The sequence below is a fragment of the Trichoplusia ni genome, chromosome 10, assembly GCF_003590095.1.
Source record: "Trichoplusia ni isolate ovarian cell line Hi5 chromosome 10, tn1, whole genome shotgun sequence".
In the NCBI taxonomy this organism is placed as follows: Eukaryota; Metazoa; Arthropoda; class Insecta; order Lepidoptera; family Noctuidae; genus Trichoplusia; species Trichoplusia ni.
In genome coordinates this window covers 10,826,489-10,846,031 of record NC_039487.1, presented here as the reverse complement: position 1 = coordinate 10,846,031, position 19,543 = coordinate 10,826,489, and the positions used below count along the sequence as shown (strand labels likewise).

The 19,543-nt window shown below is 35.7% G+C and overlaps 1 protein-coding gene across 1 annotated transcript; it reads left to right on the top strand.

Annotated features, from left to right (window-relative positions):
- The first annotated feature begins 6,856 nt into the window (after nucleotides 1-6,856).
- Nucleotides 6,857-11,089, top strand: LOC113498134 (NADH dehydrogenase [ubiquinone] flavoprotein 2, mitochondrial-like). Its single transcript, XM_026878074.1, has 7 exons — nucleotides 6,857-6,987; nucleotides 7,102-7,227; nucleotides 7,993-8,183; nucleotides 8,856-9,003; nucleotides 9,589-9,648; nucleotides 10,051-10,127; nucleotides 10,925-11,089. Exons 1-7 carry the CDS (start codon nucleotides 6,952-6,954, stop codon nucleotides 11,022-11,024), a joined length of 738 nt encoding a protein of 245 aa, XP_026733875.1. The 5' UTR covers nucleotides 6,857-6,951; the 3' UTR covers nucleotides 11,025-11,089.
- The last annotated feature ends 8,454 nt before the right edge of the window (nucleotides 11,090-19,543 follow it).

The following is a 19,543-nucleotide window of genomic DNA, read 5'->3' as shown; positions in this document are numbered from 1 at the left end:
GTGGTACCTTCGTTGTATCTGAATTCCATAACACAAGTGCTTTGGCAACTTACCTTGGTTTCAGAACAATGTATATGATGTTGTCCCCATTTATTTATTTATTTATTTATACACCAATACATACTAGCATTATGAATTTTATAATTGTACGGGATTATAGTAGCTTCTTCAGTCTTTCAGTCGCTGTCTCCGTGTCTCCTTAGCTGTAGTATCTGAGTGTTAGAAAGTGTCTCGCGGCAACAAAACCTTGTTTTTCCTCCGTTCAGTTGCCGAACGTTTTTGCTTTCTTGTTTCGTTTGAGCTCCAATTTAACACTTGTCGTTCGCATGGCGCCTTCGTATTGTAAGCTCGTTGGATATTGGCCGAAGAAAAAATCTTAGGAGTTTAATAATTTCTTATTAACTTAAATGGAGATTCGTTGAAGACTTAAAACGGGGTTTATCTAATAATATCTTATCGATCTAAGATTATTTTTATTGATGCTAAAATTTAATAAACGAAAGAACTCTACTAGGTATTTATACTTAGGTATACTAAATAGATCTGAAATAAGGAGAAAAAATCAAACGAAGTAAACACAAAACCAGCCCATAATAAAGGACTAGGAACTAAATTACCTCTCCTCAAATAAAAATTAACCATAAACTAATAGAGAAAGTTAGACCATAGAATATAAATCACAAATACTACCAACTAATTGCTGTTAGTGGCCACTTTCAACGACCATCCTAGAGTGCGGTCAAATCAAAACTTTTTGCGTTCAAGAATGCCCGTAAAAAAGTCGTCCGTGTAATGACAATCTGATTTGTGGAGGACCGTTAGTGCTACGATCGCGCCCAACCGACACCCATTGTCCAGTTCGACTCCCGGCTCGGGTAAAAAGATCGCAACTACTACGTGACTTTGTAAATGTAGCTTGTACTGTTATTGTGCAACTTTAGATGGAAAATGTCATTTTAGGTTAATTAATAAACGTGATATAATATTTAGACGTTCAAATTTAAGTTTTCAGTCGTGAGCTTTTGCTGGGTTAGTGATGACAGATAGATTTGTTAAATAGGACTGTTTATTTTTAGTAGTAAGACTAATTTAGGATTATTTTATTTATTTATCATTTTACTTGTGCTTCTAAGTCAAGTTATTTAATTTGAGAGCCTATAAAAATCAGCAGCGACTATTATTATCACAAAAGATTGATTCCTCTTCCATACACATTCATTCCTCAAACATATCTAAAATCTACTATATTTGTCTAGATATACTTACTACGGAAAAGTGGAACTTCTTTGAATGACATAAAAATACACACCATATTACACTACATTTAGATTTACAAACTAGGAGATCAAAATCACTCAGACTTGGAAGAACTTTCCGATCAGACCCGTAGCGCCATCTCTCGGTATGATTAGAACTAAACTGTCACGAACAAGATGAAACATTAGGTGAAGCCCATGTTTACGCAAGAAAAATCTATTACAGAAGCGAGATGTCTATAATTTGGACCTTGTTAGGGCCAAACTGCATACTCTTTTTTTTAAGTATTTTGTTTTTTTTTTTTTAATGTAGAGCAGTGATTATGTTGAGTTTTAGGATGATCGTAGCGAGACAGATCCATAAACTTGGGCGTCATGATTCCATGGGGTTAGTTTTAAGCGCGTTTTTTTTTCTGGGGAGGATTTTATTAAGCTTTATTTCAAAATAGTGTACTTAATCAGCCTCCTGAAAGAATAATATACTGCTTCTTCTGTCCTCCCAAATTGGAATGAAGTGGTCTGATACAGAGGACGATGGAAGAATGAGAGCATTTGTCCGTGGGTGCATGTCTACCAGAAAGAAACTATTCTTTCTTATCAATACGCTGTCTTCGATTGATTTTGACAAGTTAGTTAAGTGATATATATATAATGACGAGGATAGATTATATTTTTATAAGATGCTTTTAAAAACTGGCCTGTTGGTCTAGTGGTTAGTGACCCTGACTAATATACCTACTTAATGCATTTGTTCTATGTCTGGGGATCTATATTATGTATGTTTTAAGAAATATATTACTATAAGTATGTTTATCAATTGTCTAGTACTCATAATACAAGTTCTGTTAGTTTACGACTAAGAGGCATTGTGTGAACGTTGTCGAATATATTAAATTAAAAAAACTACTTAACTCTCCCTACAATCTTTGGCATAAGATCCCAAGTCTAAGGTGCAACAAGGCCTTTACAACCAGACTTAATGTATTTATCGCGTGTGAACATGTTTCAGATACAAGAAATGCATCTGACGGTTAACTGATACAAAATACTTCAAATGTAATACGATGGAGTTTATTTTGGATTAATGATCAAAAGTACTATGACTTGACAACTGTAATTTCGTGAAGCTTGTTAATTTTTGGTTAGTTGTTTTAGTTTCCTTTGATTTATTTAATCATTTTGGTTAGGTTTTCCTTTCTAAATTGTAGAAACCTATTAGAAATTTCGAGCAGTAGGTTATGGATGAAGAAAATTTTCCTTTGCTTAATTCATTTACAATCAGTGTTTAAGAGTCACAAAGAGAAAAACAATGCATCTAGTTATCCGTTAATGAATTATAATTCGACGACCTCCGTGGTCGAGTGGCCTACGCACCGGTTTCAAGGTGTCGCTATCTCTGAGGTCCCAGTTCGGATCCCCGGTCGGGTCAATGTAAAAATTAACATTTCTACATTGTCTCGGGTCTGGGTGTTTGTGGTACCTTCGTTCTATCTGAATTCCATAACACAAGTGCTTTAGCAACTTACTTTGGGTTCAGAACAATGTATGTGATGTTGTCCGCATTTACCATTTATTTATTATTTAATTATTTGTTATATTTTCACCATTAAGTGAAGAGAAGACTGGAAGCAAAAGAAGGGGAAAGGCTAGGGCGATGATGATCTTTTCACAATTACATTGACTTTCTAAAAACAAAACCTATTTTATGCTTTTTTAAGGCACTTCTAAATTGTCAAACAATGTTTTTTTTACCACACATGTAAATGAGAATAATGTAGTAATCGGCAAATTTACGTAATTCTCATACCCCGGCAAAGCCTCATTGAAACTTGAACCTGGCTTATGTTCGTCAAATAACTAATAATATAAAACGCTAATCCTATACATGTCTGGTCATAACTTAGGTTTAGGGTCATACTGACCTCTAGTTTTTATGGGCTTCTAGAAATTATGTTGAGCATTTGTCCTACAGACGTTCTCGGAACGAGTCTGGCTGGTTTCGTTGGACGACACACGATTTAAATACAGCTATAGGTAATAATATTAAGTACAACTTAATTATTTAAACAATTTTAGTCTTTAAGGTACATTTATTCATATACATTTCATTTTTATTGCCACAATATGATAAGGGCCAAAGGTTTCGTTTTGGGTTGTTTTCAGGTTAATCTAAATCGAAATATAATTTCTGCTATTTTCACTAAAAGTTGCGAAGGAAAAACAAGTTGGCATTTAGCTTCATTCGATAAGACTGGAAGCCGAACTACCGAACCGAGCCGGCAAAGTCGGGAAGATGACTCTACTCCTAGTTTTCTTTCCCTTAACAATTGGTGACTTACAATAGTATAAGGCAATAACAAACATCGGACCATCCAAAGAGTTCCTATTGTTGTTCCAAACAGCTTCTTAATCTGTAACTTTTGGCGCGATCGCCAGGCTCATCTAGTTTCATATCACCCGATCAACAAATTGTTATCGCACGCAACGTTATGCTTTCTAAAATTCCAATTTTCTTTTACATTGTAGTATTGAAGTGGCTCGCTTCGTATTTAATTCCTTATCAATGGTGCCACTGGTGTCCCGTTATCTAATTTCTGAACGAATGGAGACCGCCATTTTGCCGCCAACCGTGACCAATGCTACACTTTGGTGTTCGAGATTATAAATATCGAACGGACAGTCGTTCAAAAGGTGTGATGGAAATTGTATTGTGAGAAATGATAATTCATATTTGTAGAATTCTTTCCTTATTTATAATGGATAAGAGGTAAATCATGATCGTGTACTACGCTTGCTAAGCTTTTTTCACCAAATCATAAATTTGCAGCACAAGCGTAGATATCTACGCGACGTTACGTGCTTAAAGAAAACCAAATGCTCAACAACACACCATGACAACAGTTAAAAAATCTGTACGAAAGTATTTTGTATCAACTTTACTTCACCACAATATCTTAGTACAATTTACCACTTCGAATAGAAATCATTGAATAGAGAGCTACTTCATTCATTATAAAAGTTCCTCATATAAAATCCGAAAAAGCCCGCGATGGGCAAAGGAACTATCGCACTTTCTTTAAATAGCATACCACGAACAATAAAAAAGTATTGCATTCAATCGAAATTCAAATAGGTTGTGAATAAGCACATTAGATTGGTGTGTCACGAGTTGGCTTCGATCACGTATAGCCCTAGATACGATTAATTTAAAAGTTACTCGAGACGAGAGGGTCACTGAAAATGAAAAATATGATAGAAAACTAGGTATGCATGCATGTAATGACCCGAAGAGCTAACATCACGTTTTAAAATAAGAAATTACTCAGTTGTGGAAAAGATACAATACCTTTTAAGGTGACATATTTTAATACCTTCAATTAATCCTCCTATTTAATTCAAATATATCTAATTAAGTATATTATATTTGAGTGACATCATTATAAAGTTAGTTTAAGTAGATATACAATGGCAAATCAATCATAAGACTTAAAGCCAAAGAAGTAATCCAACTAATACACATAATTAGGAAGTACCCCTTTGTTTTGTATTAAAAACTAACGATGACAAACTCGCACTCAGAGCTTTGCAAGCTCAAGCAATGTGTAAACATGTATCATTTTGCTAAAAATATCCATAACATATTCCTGGATATTATTTTTGTGCTTAATGCTAACTACATTGAAATGCTGCAGCGATTTTATGATGCTAAACTCAATTAATTGACGTGACAAATAACGTCAGAGCCTCATAAAATCAGTTTAAAAAAAGTAAAAAGCATTCCAAAATCAAATCGCGTTCATTTAATATTCAGCACTTAGTATATTGTTAGGCAGGCTCCAAAATGAAACTTTTAAAGCTGCCAATCAGGTTTCATAACACCACCATTCCCCCAATTCCCCGCTAGCATAGATAACCCGTTTTTTAAATATTTACAGCTTAGTTATGTAGATACAAATTTTTGGTGCATGGCGGGTCGGTGCGGCAGTTACCATGGCAACCACGTCGTTGTTTTGCCGATCGGGCTTTGTCTATTCTTTTTTTTCTTGTTTCGCTTTTTTCGTACGGAAATATAGGCACAGGCATGGAGGCAGACAATGCCTTTTAGAGGGTACATGTTAGGTTTTTGTATATGTATGTGTTCCGTGGATAACAATTTAATTGTAGCTAGCTACAGGTTCTGAAATGCCTTTTACCGAGGCTGAAATCAAAGCGACTTTGCATGTTTCAGCGGGGGATATGGCCAGGTTAGCTCTACGTATTTAAATGTGTATTGCAAAAGCTCCAGTATTTTATTGTCGTTTTAGGAGCAAAACATGCGAACATTCTAGTTATTCAAATAAAGTTTAATCGTGATTTAATGCTTTTTGCAATCAATTTGAATTGAATTCTTCTTAATAGCTTTTTGGAAGAAAACGGATTTGCCTCTAATGTTATTTTTTTGGATGATACCTACAATCTATCTATCTTCTTCCAAGAATTTTCTGAAAACATTTTCTCTCAACTTTTCTTTTGCCTATTTCATTTCAGTACTTTTTCCTACGTTATCACAATTCAAATACATTGTACTTGTATCTATTGGTGGTGAAACCAACATTTTTAGCCTAATATTCATATGGTAAAACAAAAAAGAGGAATCGTGCTGCTTAAATATTATTACCTATTTTAAATATTCTTTATTGGACACCACGTACTTCGTTGGCGATCAACAAAGAATATTCTATCGTATCAGGAATCGATAATGGTAAATAGTAACATGGTGCTACAATGGGCCATCTTCTTATCGCTAATAAGAACACATTAATATAATATATTAAAGATTTAATATGTACTAATAAAATCTCAAAGATCATTAGTCATTTGAGTTACGCTTAAAGAGTCATGACGAATTCAGTCAGGACTTAATTAACGATCTAAAATAGACAGCACGCAGTAAGCAAGTGTGGTTATTTATAGTCATTTATTTCTATTTAGATATTTGTTCAGCGATGTGTGTGATTCTATAATTGTAATGCACATAAGATTTATAATACTCAAGCTTTATAGTAAATCAAATAATGTAACAAGCAATAGCCATTTAAGAATATTTTGCTATTAAGTATATCGTAGGGAATGTCCATGTATATTTTTTTTTTATCAATCAATTCACTTAACATGAATGTTATACTATACTTATTACTTAATTAGTTACCAATCTTACTAGAATAATCCAAAACATTTTAATGAGATATAGATTATATTATTATAATTAAGAAAAATATGAAAAATATATTTTATATTCAAATATGAGTTATATCTTTATGTCATTGGCGTAAGGTTTATTTTACAGTGTATTTTATAATATGACAGTCAGACGTGAAGTTAGTTGTGATAAAAAAGAGTGCGTTCTGAAACTTAATTTTTTAACAAAAATATCTACCCGTAAACAGTCATAGAACAAGTGCTAATGGTATTCACCATTGAAACGTTAAGTTTGAATGAGCAAAATACCTTTATTTTAATTCAAATTTTAAAAACTCAATAATTCTGCCTTCCTGCAAATACCACTTATCGGAAGACTACAGATAAGGATTCAAGTACGTGAACGTACCTTTCAATATGATAACAAAAGTCTGAACTTAGCTACAAATCAGTGTTGGCGAACAGTGCTTCGCAATATTATTCTTTAAGAAATTAGAACAATATTGTAATAATAACCATGCTTTCCAGCCTCAGGACTGGAGTTCAGGGCCTGGTATGTTAGATAAAAGTTAATTTTACCTTAGTGGTTGTTGTAAACAATCGTATTATATAATAACGTTTTGACGTTTGTGTGCCTACCTTAGTGATTTTGTGTTCGTATTTTCAGTTGCGTGCTTCATCCAGGAGTCTGCAAACTAGCTCAGCCCTCCAGCATGACAGCCTGTTCGTCCACCGAGACACTCCTGAGGACAACCCTAAAGTCCCCTTCGAGTTCACAGAGGCCAACCAAAAGGTTAGCGACAGTCATCTGTTTTTGCAAAACATTCTTCTTTTCGCCGCTCTAAATTCAAACTAGACAAATAAAATTATTTATGACATATCGAACAAGAATTTACCTTAAGTTTCTATAACAATATTCGATCTTTTTCTCACTATTTTAAGGTTATATACATAGCCGTTTTTTGGATAACTATTATGGTGTCCAATAAGCACTCTAATGTATTTTCAGTGTTGCACAATATTTTTTCTTATATTGAGTTGATGTTGTTAGTATGAAAATGAAAACTTCTGTAAGTTTAATGATTGTTGTTTGAAAGATGTTCACCTTCATAGCAAATGACACAATTAGGTGTAACTTCTACATTGTTATGTATTTTCTTGTCTCTTAATTAGATTGTATTAACCCCTAATTCTAGTGAACACATAAAAAATCTGTACCTGCTTGCTACACAAATAATACAATAACTTTTCTTAACATTCCATATGCAACATTTATGAATGGACTAAATAAAATAAATTTGAGGGCCCACCCAACCAATTTGTTTTTCCTTTGCTTTTTTTATTGACTGAGCTAGTTTTATTATCTGTTTATTTGTGAACATTACACCTCTAAAAGTAAATAGAATTAGGCTCATTAAAATATGTGAACCTAAATAAAAATATAGCATACAAAAAATGTTTTTTTTCTAGAACAATCATATCATGAAATAATTTAATTTAAAATTACTGCCCAGTGAATGTAGCTCTGAAAATAAATCCTTTCTTTCAAACTTTCCAGAGAGTCCAAGCCCTCTTAGACATCTACCCTGAAGGACACAAGCGTGGAGCCATGATTCCCCTGCTGGACCTGGCCCAGCGTCAGGCCGGAGGATGGCTGCCCATCTCCGCCATGCACAAAGTAGCTGAAATCCTGAAATTACCCCGCATGAGGGTCTATGAAGTTGCTACCTTCTATACCATGTTTATCAGGTCAGTTTTGAGGAGACTTGTTGATTTCATGCAATAATTTACAAGGATTGATTGATTAGTATTATTCGAGAACTGACCTTGATTGATTTATAAGGCTTAGGATAGCACTTTACCCAGGCCATTTTATCCTCACACTGGATATTACTGAAAATTTTACAGAAAGTATTCTTATTTTACACAACAAAATTTTTTTTTCCCTCCCCAAGTTCTTACATATATTTAAACCTGATGCATGTAGTTCTGGATTAATCTGTTAAACTTAGTTTTTTTAAATGGAATAAGCTGCACTCTTAGCAGCTCAAATTCTGTATGTTACTTTAACATTGTTTGAGGTGGCCTGGGTAGAGTTCTTGAAGCTGAAGAGGCCTTTGCCCATCAGTCACTGTTTACCAGTCCTTTTGTTAATTTAACTAAGAAACGACTTTAATTTATATTAACCAAAACTCAGTTAAGGATAAATTAAATTCGATTTAATAATAACAAATATTTAGTTGAATTTGTTCACTTTTTTTTTTACGCACAGTATCTGCCGAAAGACACGCAATAGTTACAAGTTACCCAGAGCCTATGCTCATAGTCGACGGCTGACTAATGTTTGATATGAACACTCGCTTAAAGAATACTACTTACTTACCATACCACCGATTTAATCAAAAACATTTAACATTTTAGACGACCCATCGGCAAATACCACGTCCAGATTTGCACGACGACTCCCTGCTGGCTCCGAGGCTCCGACGCCATCCTGAAGGCGCTCACCGAAACTACTCAGTGCTCCGTCGGTGGCAACAGTCCCTGTGGAAAGTTCTCCATTTCCGAGGTGGGTTTAATATAGAATCATTCTTAGATATAAGACGTCGGTGACACAATAATGAGGCTGAAGTGAAGCTGAGCAAGCCAATTGGCCAGACGAAATGACGGCAGGGGGACTGACAGAATGGTGGCCAAGGTAAGGCAAAAGAAGCGTCGGTCGTCTGGGAGCAAAATGGGTTGATGACAGAATTAAGGTCGGGTCGAGTCTGGATGAGGCTAGCACAGGACCATATAAATAGGCATAGAAAGGGCCTAATAATGATAGGCTTATTTTAAACTTTTATCCTCAAAAAGCTACATTGTTTGGTAAGTGTGCTGCGATTTGTCGAAATCGCCCAGATCATGCACACGCAATCTTGAGACTTTCGGCCGTCCAATAAAAACGGGTTTTTATGAAACGGTGGCAATCTAACATTATTTTTTACAAAAGGTAATAAGTATTGCGTATTAAAATAATGTTTCTTTTAAATGTATCGGCGCCAGTCTGACCAATAAAATTTTCCCAAAAAAAATCTAAGTACAGTTTTACATGATTTTATTTTATCACATTAGATGCTGCTGAATTCTTAATGCATTAACTTTGATCTTTCAGGTTGAATGCCTCGGCGCCTGTGTAAATGCTCCTATGATTCAAGTCAACGATGATTACTATGTAAGTGTTATTCAGTCTCGTTATACTAAAAGTGTCAAACCTGTACTATGATGAAGCATACTATGCATTATGATATCTTTACATACAAGGGTAAATCGTCAATGAGAATAATATTTTGCTTGTCAAAAGCCGAGTGGTTGAAGTTATCACCGAACCCTCAGAGCGCGACGTGTAGCGGTTTCGGTCCCTGCGTAGGGCAAGTATTTGTGTGATCCACGAATGCTTGTCCTAACTCTGGGTATCTTTATGAATGTAGCTTGAATGTTTGTGAAACCCCCGCGACTTAAAGATTAAGTTCTTGAATGCAATTTTAGAAGAAAAAGTATATTTCTTCGAATACAATTTTAAGGGCGGTTCAATAAAAACAATCCATTCACTATACAAATACCAACTCGGTTTCAGGAGGATCTGACGGTTGAAGACACAAAAGAGATCATAGAAAAGCTCAAGAGAGACGAGAAACCGAAGCCTGGCCCTAGGTCTGTATGACTTTTAGATTGAATTTATAAAATAAATAGAGATGAGTCGAAAGCAACCTTTGTAAAAGGGCTATAATAGTTGGAAGTTAAAAAAACCATCATTATTATTTGTCTATTGCTTTTGAATGCATCTAACTTTGTAACGTCTTAATGGTCTGGCAATAGGCAAGCTTATAATGTGATAGACGAATCTAATATACCTAAAGTTCGACCCACTGGGGTCCTTGAAACATGCATCAAACATCTGTCTTTTTGTCCCCTTCTACATTTACCAATTCTAAATCCATGTGAAAAACAGGTGGCCTTAAAGATAATTGTACCGATAGCCTAAACTTGTTTTACCTCGACAAATTACGACAGCTACTAGCTAGGCTTCATCTGTCCTTTTATAAAATACAGGTGGGACCCCTAAAAGTTAGCCCGTCACATATTAGATTAAAGTTTTCAACAATTCCTCTGCTGGATCTGTGTCCCCGTGTACGCCTTTTAAAAGGATCAGGTCCCTTCCCATGAATTTACTAGTATAAAGTGATTGTTTAAATAAAGAACCCCATACTAATTTATGGGGTTGGCACCGCTGTTAGTCCTTCCCTAGGCTAAATCCCACGAACCGTGATAGCTTGACAGTTGACACCATTGATATTTCAAACGATCCACAAAAAATCAAGATCGAAATTAAACAATGCTTATTACGATCACTGAGTTTTCTCACAATTTATTTTATCCGCCCGTCTCGCACTTGACCGCTAGTTTCTAGTAGGTACATTATATTTTATAAACTATGTTTGTTCTTTTAGGAGTGGAAGATTCGCATCGGAACCTCTGGGTGGTCTGACATCTTTGTCTGAAGAACCGACCGGCCCCGGCTACGGACTACAGGATGCCCTCAAGGGCTAGACCTTCTGTTTTGTAAATTTGTTACCATAGGGAATATTTAAATAAATCATGTTAGATCATTTGTTATTTATTTATTTTGATTTCGTTCCTTTTATGCGTTCAAGCACTTAAGAAAAGGTAAACAATTTCAAGGAATTCAGCTTAAAAAAGCAAAACAAACTCGACTAAAAACAATTGCAAAAGAAAAATAAAGATTACCAAATCAAAAATGCCACTGTAATAAATGATTCCGTTTTATTTAAATAGTTGTTTGTTTGATACCTACGTAATTAAAAAAACACCCCGCTCCCATCCAGGGGCTATAAATGGCGGCAAAAATTTGAGAAGAATCCAATAAATACGCAAAGTACAATTTTTGACAGTTATATTTTTATACTTAAATTTATTTGTCATCCTTATTATGTAGGATGCCGGTAACCTATCGTGTGCCTACTGCCTAGGACAGCGTCGTTTCCGTCAATAACGTCCCTGCAACCAGGTTTAAATACGGAATCCCTACTAATATCATAAATGCGAAAGTAACTGTCTGTCTGTTACGCTTTCACGTCTAAACCACTGAACTGATTTTAATAAAATTTGGTACAGAGATAGATTTGACCTTGAGAAAGAACATAGGATAGTTTTTATCCCGGACTTTCGAAGAGTACTTTTGGAAACGCGATATAACCGACCTCGACGCGGGCGAAAAGCTAGTGTATGATAAACATAACCTTGAGTTAATAAATCGCTTAGCTTTTTTATTTCGACTACATACCCATCACATAAGGTCGTCATTCAAGTTAACCCTAGAAAGATAATCATATTGTGACGTACGTTAAAGATAATCATGCGTAAAATTGACGCATGTGTTTTATCGGTCTGTATATCGAGGTTTATTTATTAATTTGAATAGATATTAAGTTTTATTATATTTACACTTACATACTAATAATAAATTCAACAAACTATTTATTTATGTTTATTTATTTATTAAAAAAAAACAAAAACTCAAAATTTCTTCTATAAAGTAACAAAACTTTTAAACATTCTCTCTTTTACAAAAATAAACTTATTTTGTACTTTAAAAACAGTCATGTTGTATTATAAAATAAGTAATTAGCTTAACTTATACATAATAGAAACAAATTATACTTATTAGTCAGTCAGAAACAACTTTGGCACATATCAATATTATGCTCTCGACAAATAACTTTTTTGCATTTTTTGCACGATGCATTTGCCTTTCGCCTTATTTTAGAGGGGCAGTAAGTACAGTAAGTACGTTTTTTCGTTACTGGCTCTTCAGTACTGTCATCTGATGTACCAGGCACTTCATTTGGCAAAATATTAGAGATATTATCGCGCAAATATCTCTTCAAAGTAGGAGCTTCTAAACGCTTACGCATAAACGATGACGTCAGGCTCATGTAAAGGTTTCTCATAAATTTTTTGCGACTTTGAACCTTTTCTCCCTTGCTACTGACATTATGGCTGTATATAATAAAAGAATTTATGCAGGCAATGTTTATCATTCCGTACAATAATGCCATAGGCCACCTATTCGTCTTCAAGGGCGTCGCCAGCCGATGGCGCAGGGGGGGGCAAGTTGACTTTACTTACTACAATTCATACTTTTCTCATTCTCTATGAATGAGAAAAGTAGGTATGAATTGTAGGTATTCTGTGACAGTACAGAGTCCAATGTGTAAAGCTACAGGAGCACGAGCTCTTGACTATGCAATAAAAAACTTGTAAATAAGTTATAATAATATTTATTAGAAAAATAGAATAAAAAGGAGTTTGAATTTGAATAAGTGTACAGCGTACAGCGTATTTGTTTAATTATCAGATTTTAATTCGTGTGATTCGCTACGCACACATAGACAATGACGCACTCTTTTACCTAAACTTGAGCGCAATCATTTTGTGAAATGGCTCTTAAGAGTGGAATTGGTGAATTCATTCGAGTTTCAACGCATGGGAATGATTGTTCAAGGCTTGAACTTCAAGCGAATCTAGTCAAATACTTAGGACTTTGGTTGCGTGATATTTGGCAAGTTTTTTAGAATCTCTAGGGGGGGGCAGCTGCCCCTTCCTGCCCCCCCTTGGCGACGCCCTTGTTCGTCTTCCTACTGCAGGTCATCACAGAACACATTTGGTCTAGCGTGTCCACTCCGCCTTTAGTTTGATTATAATATGTTAAATATGCTGTAGCAACCTATTATGTGAGGCAACACTTATGTTTGATATATAGATGTTTTTTTGTTTTGTTACACTGGCAACTCTCTCTCTGCAATCGGGTCATGGTGGACGTCGGGCGTTTGTAAAACTTCATCTAAATAAAAATCCATTGTGTGTTAACTCTGCATCTGCATTTTATTCCAAAAGTCCTAACAGGTTATGGGCCCAGGCCCGTAAACGTATTTAGGTGAAGATTGGCTTTGGATAAATCGTCTGGAAGGAGCTTGGTCGGGTGTCGACAAGCAAGAAGGAACGCGGTGGCGGCCGGCATTTTTGGCGTCACTCGGTTTGCTTTGTTATTGCGAGACGAAATATCAAGATGGAAAAGCTCGGCGTAATACGACTGGAGGGAGCAAAGAACTGGAGCGTCTGGAGATTCCAGATGGCGGTGATTTTGAGAGAACAAGGATTATACCAGGTTGTAACGAATCCGAATCTCAAACCCAGTAATGGCAGTGCAGCGGCAGCGACAAAACCAGATGAAGTGTCGGCGAAGCCCGGTCAGGCGTCAGCGGAGCCCGAGCAGGCGTCGGCAGACAAGGATTTGAAGGCGATGAGTGCAATTGTGACAAGATTGGCGGAACCAGTTCTACATCAAGTAATTACTTGTCAAACAGCGCATGAAGTATGGAACCGGCTGCACAGTATATATGAAAAAAGTGGAGAAACGTCACTGATGCTGCAACAGCAGCGATTCTTTGCCCTAAAATTTGAAAATGACATGAGTGTCGCGGACTTTATTTCCAAGGTGCAGGAACAGCAGCAGATCTTGAGGCGACTGGGAGAAGCGGTAACCGACAGGATGGCTATGTCGAAAATCATCATGTCACTTCCATCGAAGTATTCTCACTTTGTTAGTGCGTGGGAATCATGTGCAGAAGAAAAACAGACTGTTGATAATTTAACGGCACGGCTCTTAGTTGAAGAGGAACGGCTAAATAATAAGAGTAGCAGTAAGGTAGACGAAAGTGTAGCATTGTTTTCTAAAGGTCAAAAAGGTAAAAACAAAGGTAATTATAAATGTTTTTTATGTAACAAGTCAGGTCATTTGAAGAAAGATTGTAAGCTTAAAGATGTGTGTTTTAACTGTCAAAAGCCAGGTCATTTTAAGGACAAATGTAAAGCTACTAAAAATAATAAGAAAACTGAAAATGCTTTTGTGTCTAAAGTGCCAGTTAGCACAAGTGATCGTTTAATAGATGAAAAATGGTTGGTAGACAGCGGTGCCAGTCACCATATGACATATCAGAAGGAATTATTTTGTGAATATGAAAGGTTATCCACTCCTAAGGTTGTGATGATAGGTGATGGACGACACCTAAATGCTCTAGGTATAGGTAAAATAAAATTAATGGCATTTGATGGTGAAGAATATGTCAGTTGCTCGATAAACAATGTTTTGCATGTTCCTAAATTAAAGATTAATTTATTTTCTGTAGGTAGTGTGGTATGCAATGGTTTTCAAGTGAGTATGACTAATGATCAGTGTGTATTTTCCAAGGATAATAGAGTGTGTGCTATTGCTAATAAGGAATCATGTTTGAAGCTGTATGTAATGGACTTTAAGTCAGAATCTTTGGCGGCTAATGTAGCTAAACTTGAGTTAAGTGAATGGCATGAGAGGTTAGTACATCAAAATTATACGGAAGTGAAACGAATTTTAAAGAAAAATAATATTGATTTTAGTGAGTCACCAATTGACACATGTACAGCTTGTGTACAAGGCAAACAGCATAGATTACCATTTGATAGTAGTAGAAGATCTACAAGTAAGACAGGTGAGTTGGTGCATGCTGATTTGTGTGGGCCAATAGAAGAAAAGTCAATAGGAGGGTCAAGGTACTTTCTTTTATTAAAGGATGATTTCTCAAACTATAGGACAATTTATTTCTTAACTTACAAGTCGGAAACTGTTGAAAAGATTAAAGAATTTATTATGAGGGCAAAAACATTAAATAATCCAGTTTGTACACTTCGCAGTGATAATGGGACAGAATTTGTAAATGCAGAAATGAAAACCTTATTGGCAGAGCATGGAGTGACACATGAGACTACAGTACCTTATTGTCCAGAGCAAAATGGGAAAGCTGAAAGAGATATGAGGACTCTAGTTGAAGGAGCAAGAACTCTGTTGCATGCAAAAAGAATGGACAAAGTATTCTGGGCTGAAGCGATTAACACAGTTGTGTACACTCTAAATAGAACTTACCATAGCAAAGAAGAAGGAAAAACACCATACGAGTCATGGTCAGGGAATAAGTTTGATGTAAATGGTTTACATACATTTGGCAGTGAAGTCTTTGTGCACATACCAAAAGAAAAAAGGAGGAAATTTGATGCAAAAGGAGAAAAAGGTATTTTTGTAGGTTACGGAGAGTACACAAAAGGGTTTAGGATCTATTTTCCAAGGAAAAATGCAGTGGAAGTAGTGAGAGATGTTACATTTGTGAAGAAACATGATAAACCTGAAAAAGCAGAGCAGGAAGAACAGTGTATATATTTAGATATAGAAGAAAACTTGAACAATGAAGAATACCAGTCTGTGTCGAACACTGAAGAAAATGAAGAATTTGAGGATTGTGAGGTAAGTGACAATATCATGCAAGAAGTGGAATTTCTAGAAGAGGAAATTATAGAGGATGAAGAAATTCAAGAAGTAAATGATAGTAGAAGAACACGCTCTAGAAAAGCACCCAATTGGTTTGATGACTATGAGGTTGGTTTTATAAGCATGCATAATGAACCTAGTACCCTTAAGGAAGCCATGGAGTGTGAAGACAAAGAAAATTGGATAGAAGCTATGAACAGAGAAATTACCACATTGAAAGAAAATAATACATGGAGTGAAGTAGCAATGGTGCCAAAGGGAATAAAGGTAATAAACAGTAAATGGGTGTACAGGATAAAAGAAAATCCAAGCCAAGAAATTCAATACAAGGCCCGATTAGTTGCTAGGGGTTTTGAGCAGACTGATATGGATGGTGCAGAAGTTTATGCCCCCGTTGCAAGTTTGACTTCTTTCCGTACTTTGTTAGCTGTAGCAGTAAAAAAGAAACTTCCAGTATACCAGATGGATGTAACAGGAGCCTTTCTTTACGGTGACATTGATGAACCTGTGTACATGAAACTACCTAATGGAGGAATAGGTAAATTAAATAAGTCTATATACGGATTGAAGAAAAGTCCTAAGTACTGGAATAGAAAGTTTAATGATTTTATGTGTAGTGATGGTTTCATAAAATCCAAAAATGATCCATGTTTGTATTTTAAATGTTGTAAGGAGTATTCCATTTATGTGCTAATTTTTGTAGATGATTTGCTATATTTTAGTGATAGTGACATACAGATCGGAAAGTTCAAGGAGAAATTGTGTAAGAACTTTGCTATGAAAGATTTAGGTATGGCTTGTAACTATTTAGGTATTAGCATTGAACAGGATGTAGAAAATGGAAAGACTGTTATAAATCAGAAGGATTATTTGTTAAAAGTATTAAGAAAGTATGGGATGTCTGATTGCAAAGCTTGTAACATACCTATTGATCAGAATTTTAAGTTTGAATTGTTAAGAAGGGAAAAATCTGAAAGTAAAGAAATCGAATTGAAATGTAGGCAGATAATTGGAAATTTGCTGTACGCTTCTAATGCTACAAGGCCTGATTTGTGTGTAGCGATTGGTTTCTTAAGTAGATATCAGCACTGTGCTAGTATGTTGCTATTAAAATGTTTACAGCGTGTATTGAGATATGTGAAAGGTACAGTAGATTTGTCATTGGTGTATGGTTGTAATGGTAATGATAAATTGGAGGGTTATGTTGATGCTGATTGGGCTGGTGACACAAAAGACAGAAAATCTACTTCAGGATATATATTTAAAGTATTTGATTGTGTAATATCTTGGTGTACTAAAAAGCAATTATGTGTATCTTTGTCATCAACTGAGGCAGAATATGTAGCACTGTGTTTAGGTATAGTTGAGTCATGCTTGTTAAAAAAACTTATTATTAGATTTTGGATTTAAATTGGAAGTAAAGATTAATGAGGATAACCAGAGTGTAATCAAAATAGCAGAAAACAATTTCAGTAATAAGAGGCTTAAGCATATTGATGTAAAATATCATTTTATCATAGAGAAAATTAATGACGGTTGTGTAAGTCTATCCTATGTTAGTAGTTCTGATAATCTTGGAGATATGTTTACTAAAGCATTAGGTGGACAGTTGTATGTAAAACTTAGAAGTAAGATTTTAAAATAAGTTTTCCATTAAGGGGGTGATATTTTATTAGTGTTGCTTCTGAATTTGTTTTAATTTTTACTGATTTTGTTAAGGGGCTGGATGTGTATTATGTTGTTAAGGCAAGTGTGTCCACTGTGTTATAAAGGGGTAGTTATCTTTGATGTTGTTATGCTAGAGTTGCTAGACATAAAGGTAAAGTTAGATATATTAGTTTAAGCAGGTTAATCAATCAAAAATTAAGTGTTGAGGGGGTGTGTTAAATATGCTGTAGCAACCTATTATGTGAGGCAACACTTATGTTTGATATATAGATGTTTTTTTGTTTTGTTACACTGGCAACTCTCTCTCTGCAATCGGTCATGGTGGACGTCGGGCGTTTGTAAAACTTCATCTAAATAAAAATCCATTGTGTGTTAACTCTGCATCTGCATTTTATTCCAAAAGTCCTAACATAATACATAACCATTTGCGGTTTACCGGTACTTTCGTTGATAGAAGCATCCTCATCACAAGATGATAATAAGTATACCATCTTAGCTGGCTTCGGTTTATATGAGACGAGAGTAAGGGGTCCGTCAAAACAAAACATCGATGTTCCCACTGGCCTGGAGCGACTGTTTTTCAGTACTTCCGGTATCTCGCGTTTGTTTGATCGCACGGTTCCCACAATGGTTAACTTATACGGTTCTTGTAGTAAGTTTTTTGCCAAAGGGATTGAGGTGAACCAATTGTCACACGTAATATTACGACAACTACCGTGCACAGGCTTTGATAACTCCTTCACGTAGTATTCACCGAGTGGTACTCCGTTGGTCTGTGTTCCTCTTCCCAAATAAGGCATTCCATTTATCATATACTTTGTACCACTGTCACACATCATGAGGATTTTTATTCCATACTTACTTGGCTTGTTTGGGATATACATCCTAAACGGACACCGTCCTCTAAAACCAAGTAACTGTTCATCTATGGTCAAATGAGCCCCTGGAGTGTAATTTTGTATGCACTGATGGATAAAGAGATCCCATATTTTTCTAACAGGAGTAAATACATCGTTTTCTCGAAGTGTGGGCCGTATACTTTTGTCATCCATTCTAAGACATCGTATCAAAAAATCAAAACGATCACGACTCATTACAGAGACGTACACCATTGACAAAGATCGATCAAAGAGGTCATCTGTGGACATGTGGTTATCTTTTCTCACTGCTGTCATTACCAGAATACCAAAGAAAGCATAGATTTCATCTTCATTCGTGTCACGAAATGTAGCACCTGTCATAGATTCCCGACGTTTCAATGATATCTCAGCATTTGTCCATTTTACAATTTCCGAAATTATCTCATCAGTAAAAAATAGTTTGAAGCATAAAAGTGGGTCATATATATTGCGGCACATACGCGTCGGACCTCTTTGAGATCTGACAATGTTCAGTGCAGAGACTCGGCTACGCCTCGTGGACTTTGAAGTTGACCAACAATGTTTATTCTTACCTCTAATAGTCCTCTGTGGCAAGGTCAAGATTTTGTTAGAAGCCAATGAAGAACCTGGTTGTTCAATAACATTTTGTTCGTCTAATATTTCACTACCGCTTGACGTTGGCTGCACTTCATGTACCTCATCTATAAACGCTTCTTCTGTATCGCTCTGGACGTCATCTTCACTTACGTGATCTGATATTTCACTGTCAGAATCCTCACCAACAAGCTCGTCATCGCTTTGCAGAAGAGCAGAGAGGATATGCTCATCGTCTAAAGAACTACCCATTTTATTATATATTAGTCACGATATCTATAACAAGAAAATATATATATAATAAGTTATCACGTAAGTAGAACATGAAATAACAATATAATTATCGTATGAGTTAAATCTTAAAAGTCACGTAAAAGATAATCATGCGTCATTTTGACTCACGCGGTCGTTATAGTTCAAAATCAGTGACACTTACCGCATTGACAAGCACGCCTCACGGGAGCTCCAAGCGGCGACTGAGATGTCCTAAACGCACAGCGACGGATTCGCGCTATTTAGAAAGAGAGAGCAATATTTCAAGAATGCAT

Coding starts and splice junctions, on each gene's coding strand:
- LOC113498134 (XM_026878074.1), top strand. CDS start 6,952: ATGCTTTCCAGCCTCAGGACTGGAGTTCAGGGCCTG. Junction 6,988..7,101: donor GGACTGGAGTTCAGGGCCTG/GTATGTTAGATA, acceptor TCGTATTTTCAG/TTGCGTGCTTCATCCAGGAG. Junction 9,004..9,588: donor GAAAGTTCTCCATTTCCGAG/GTGGGTTTAATA, acceptor TTGATCTTTCAG/GTTGAATGCCTCGGCGCCTG.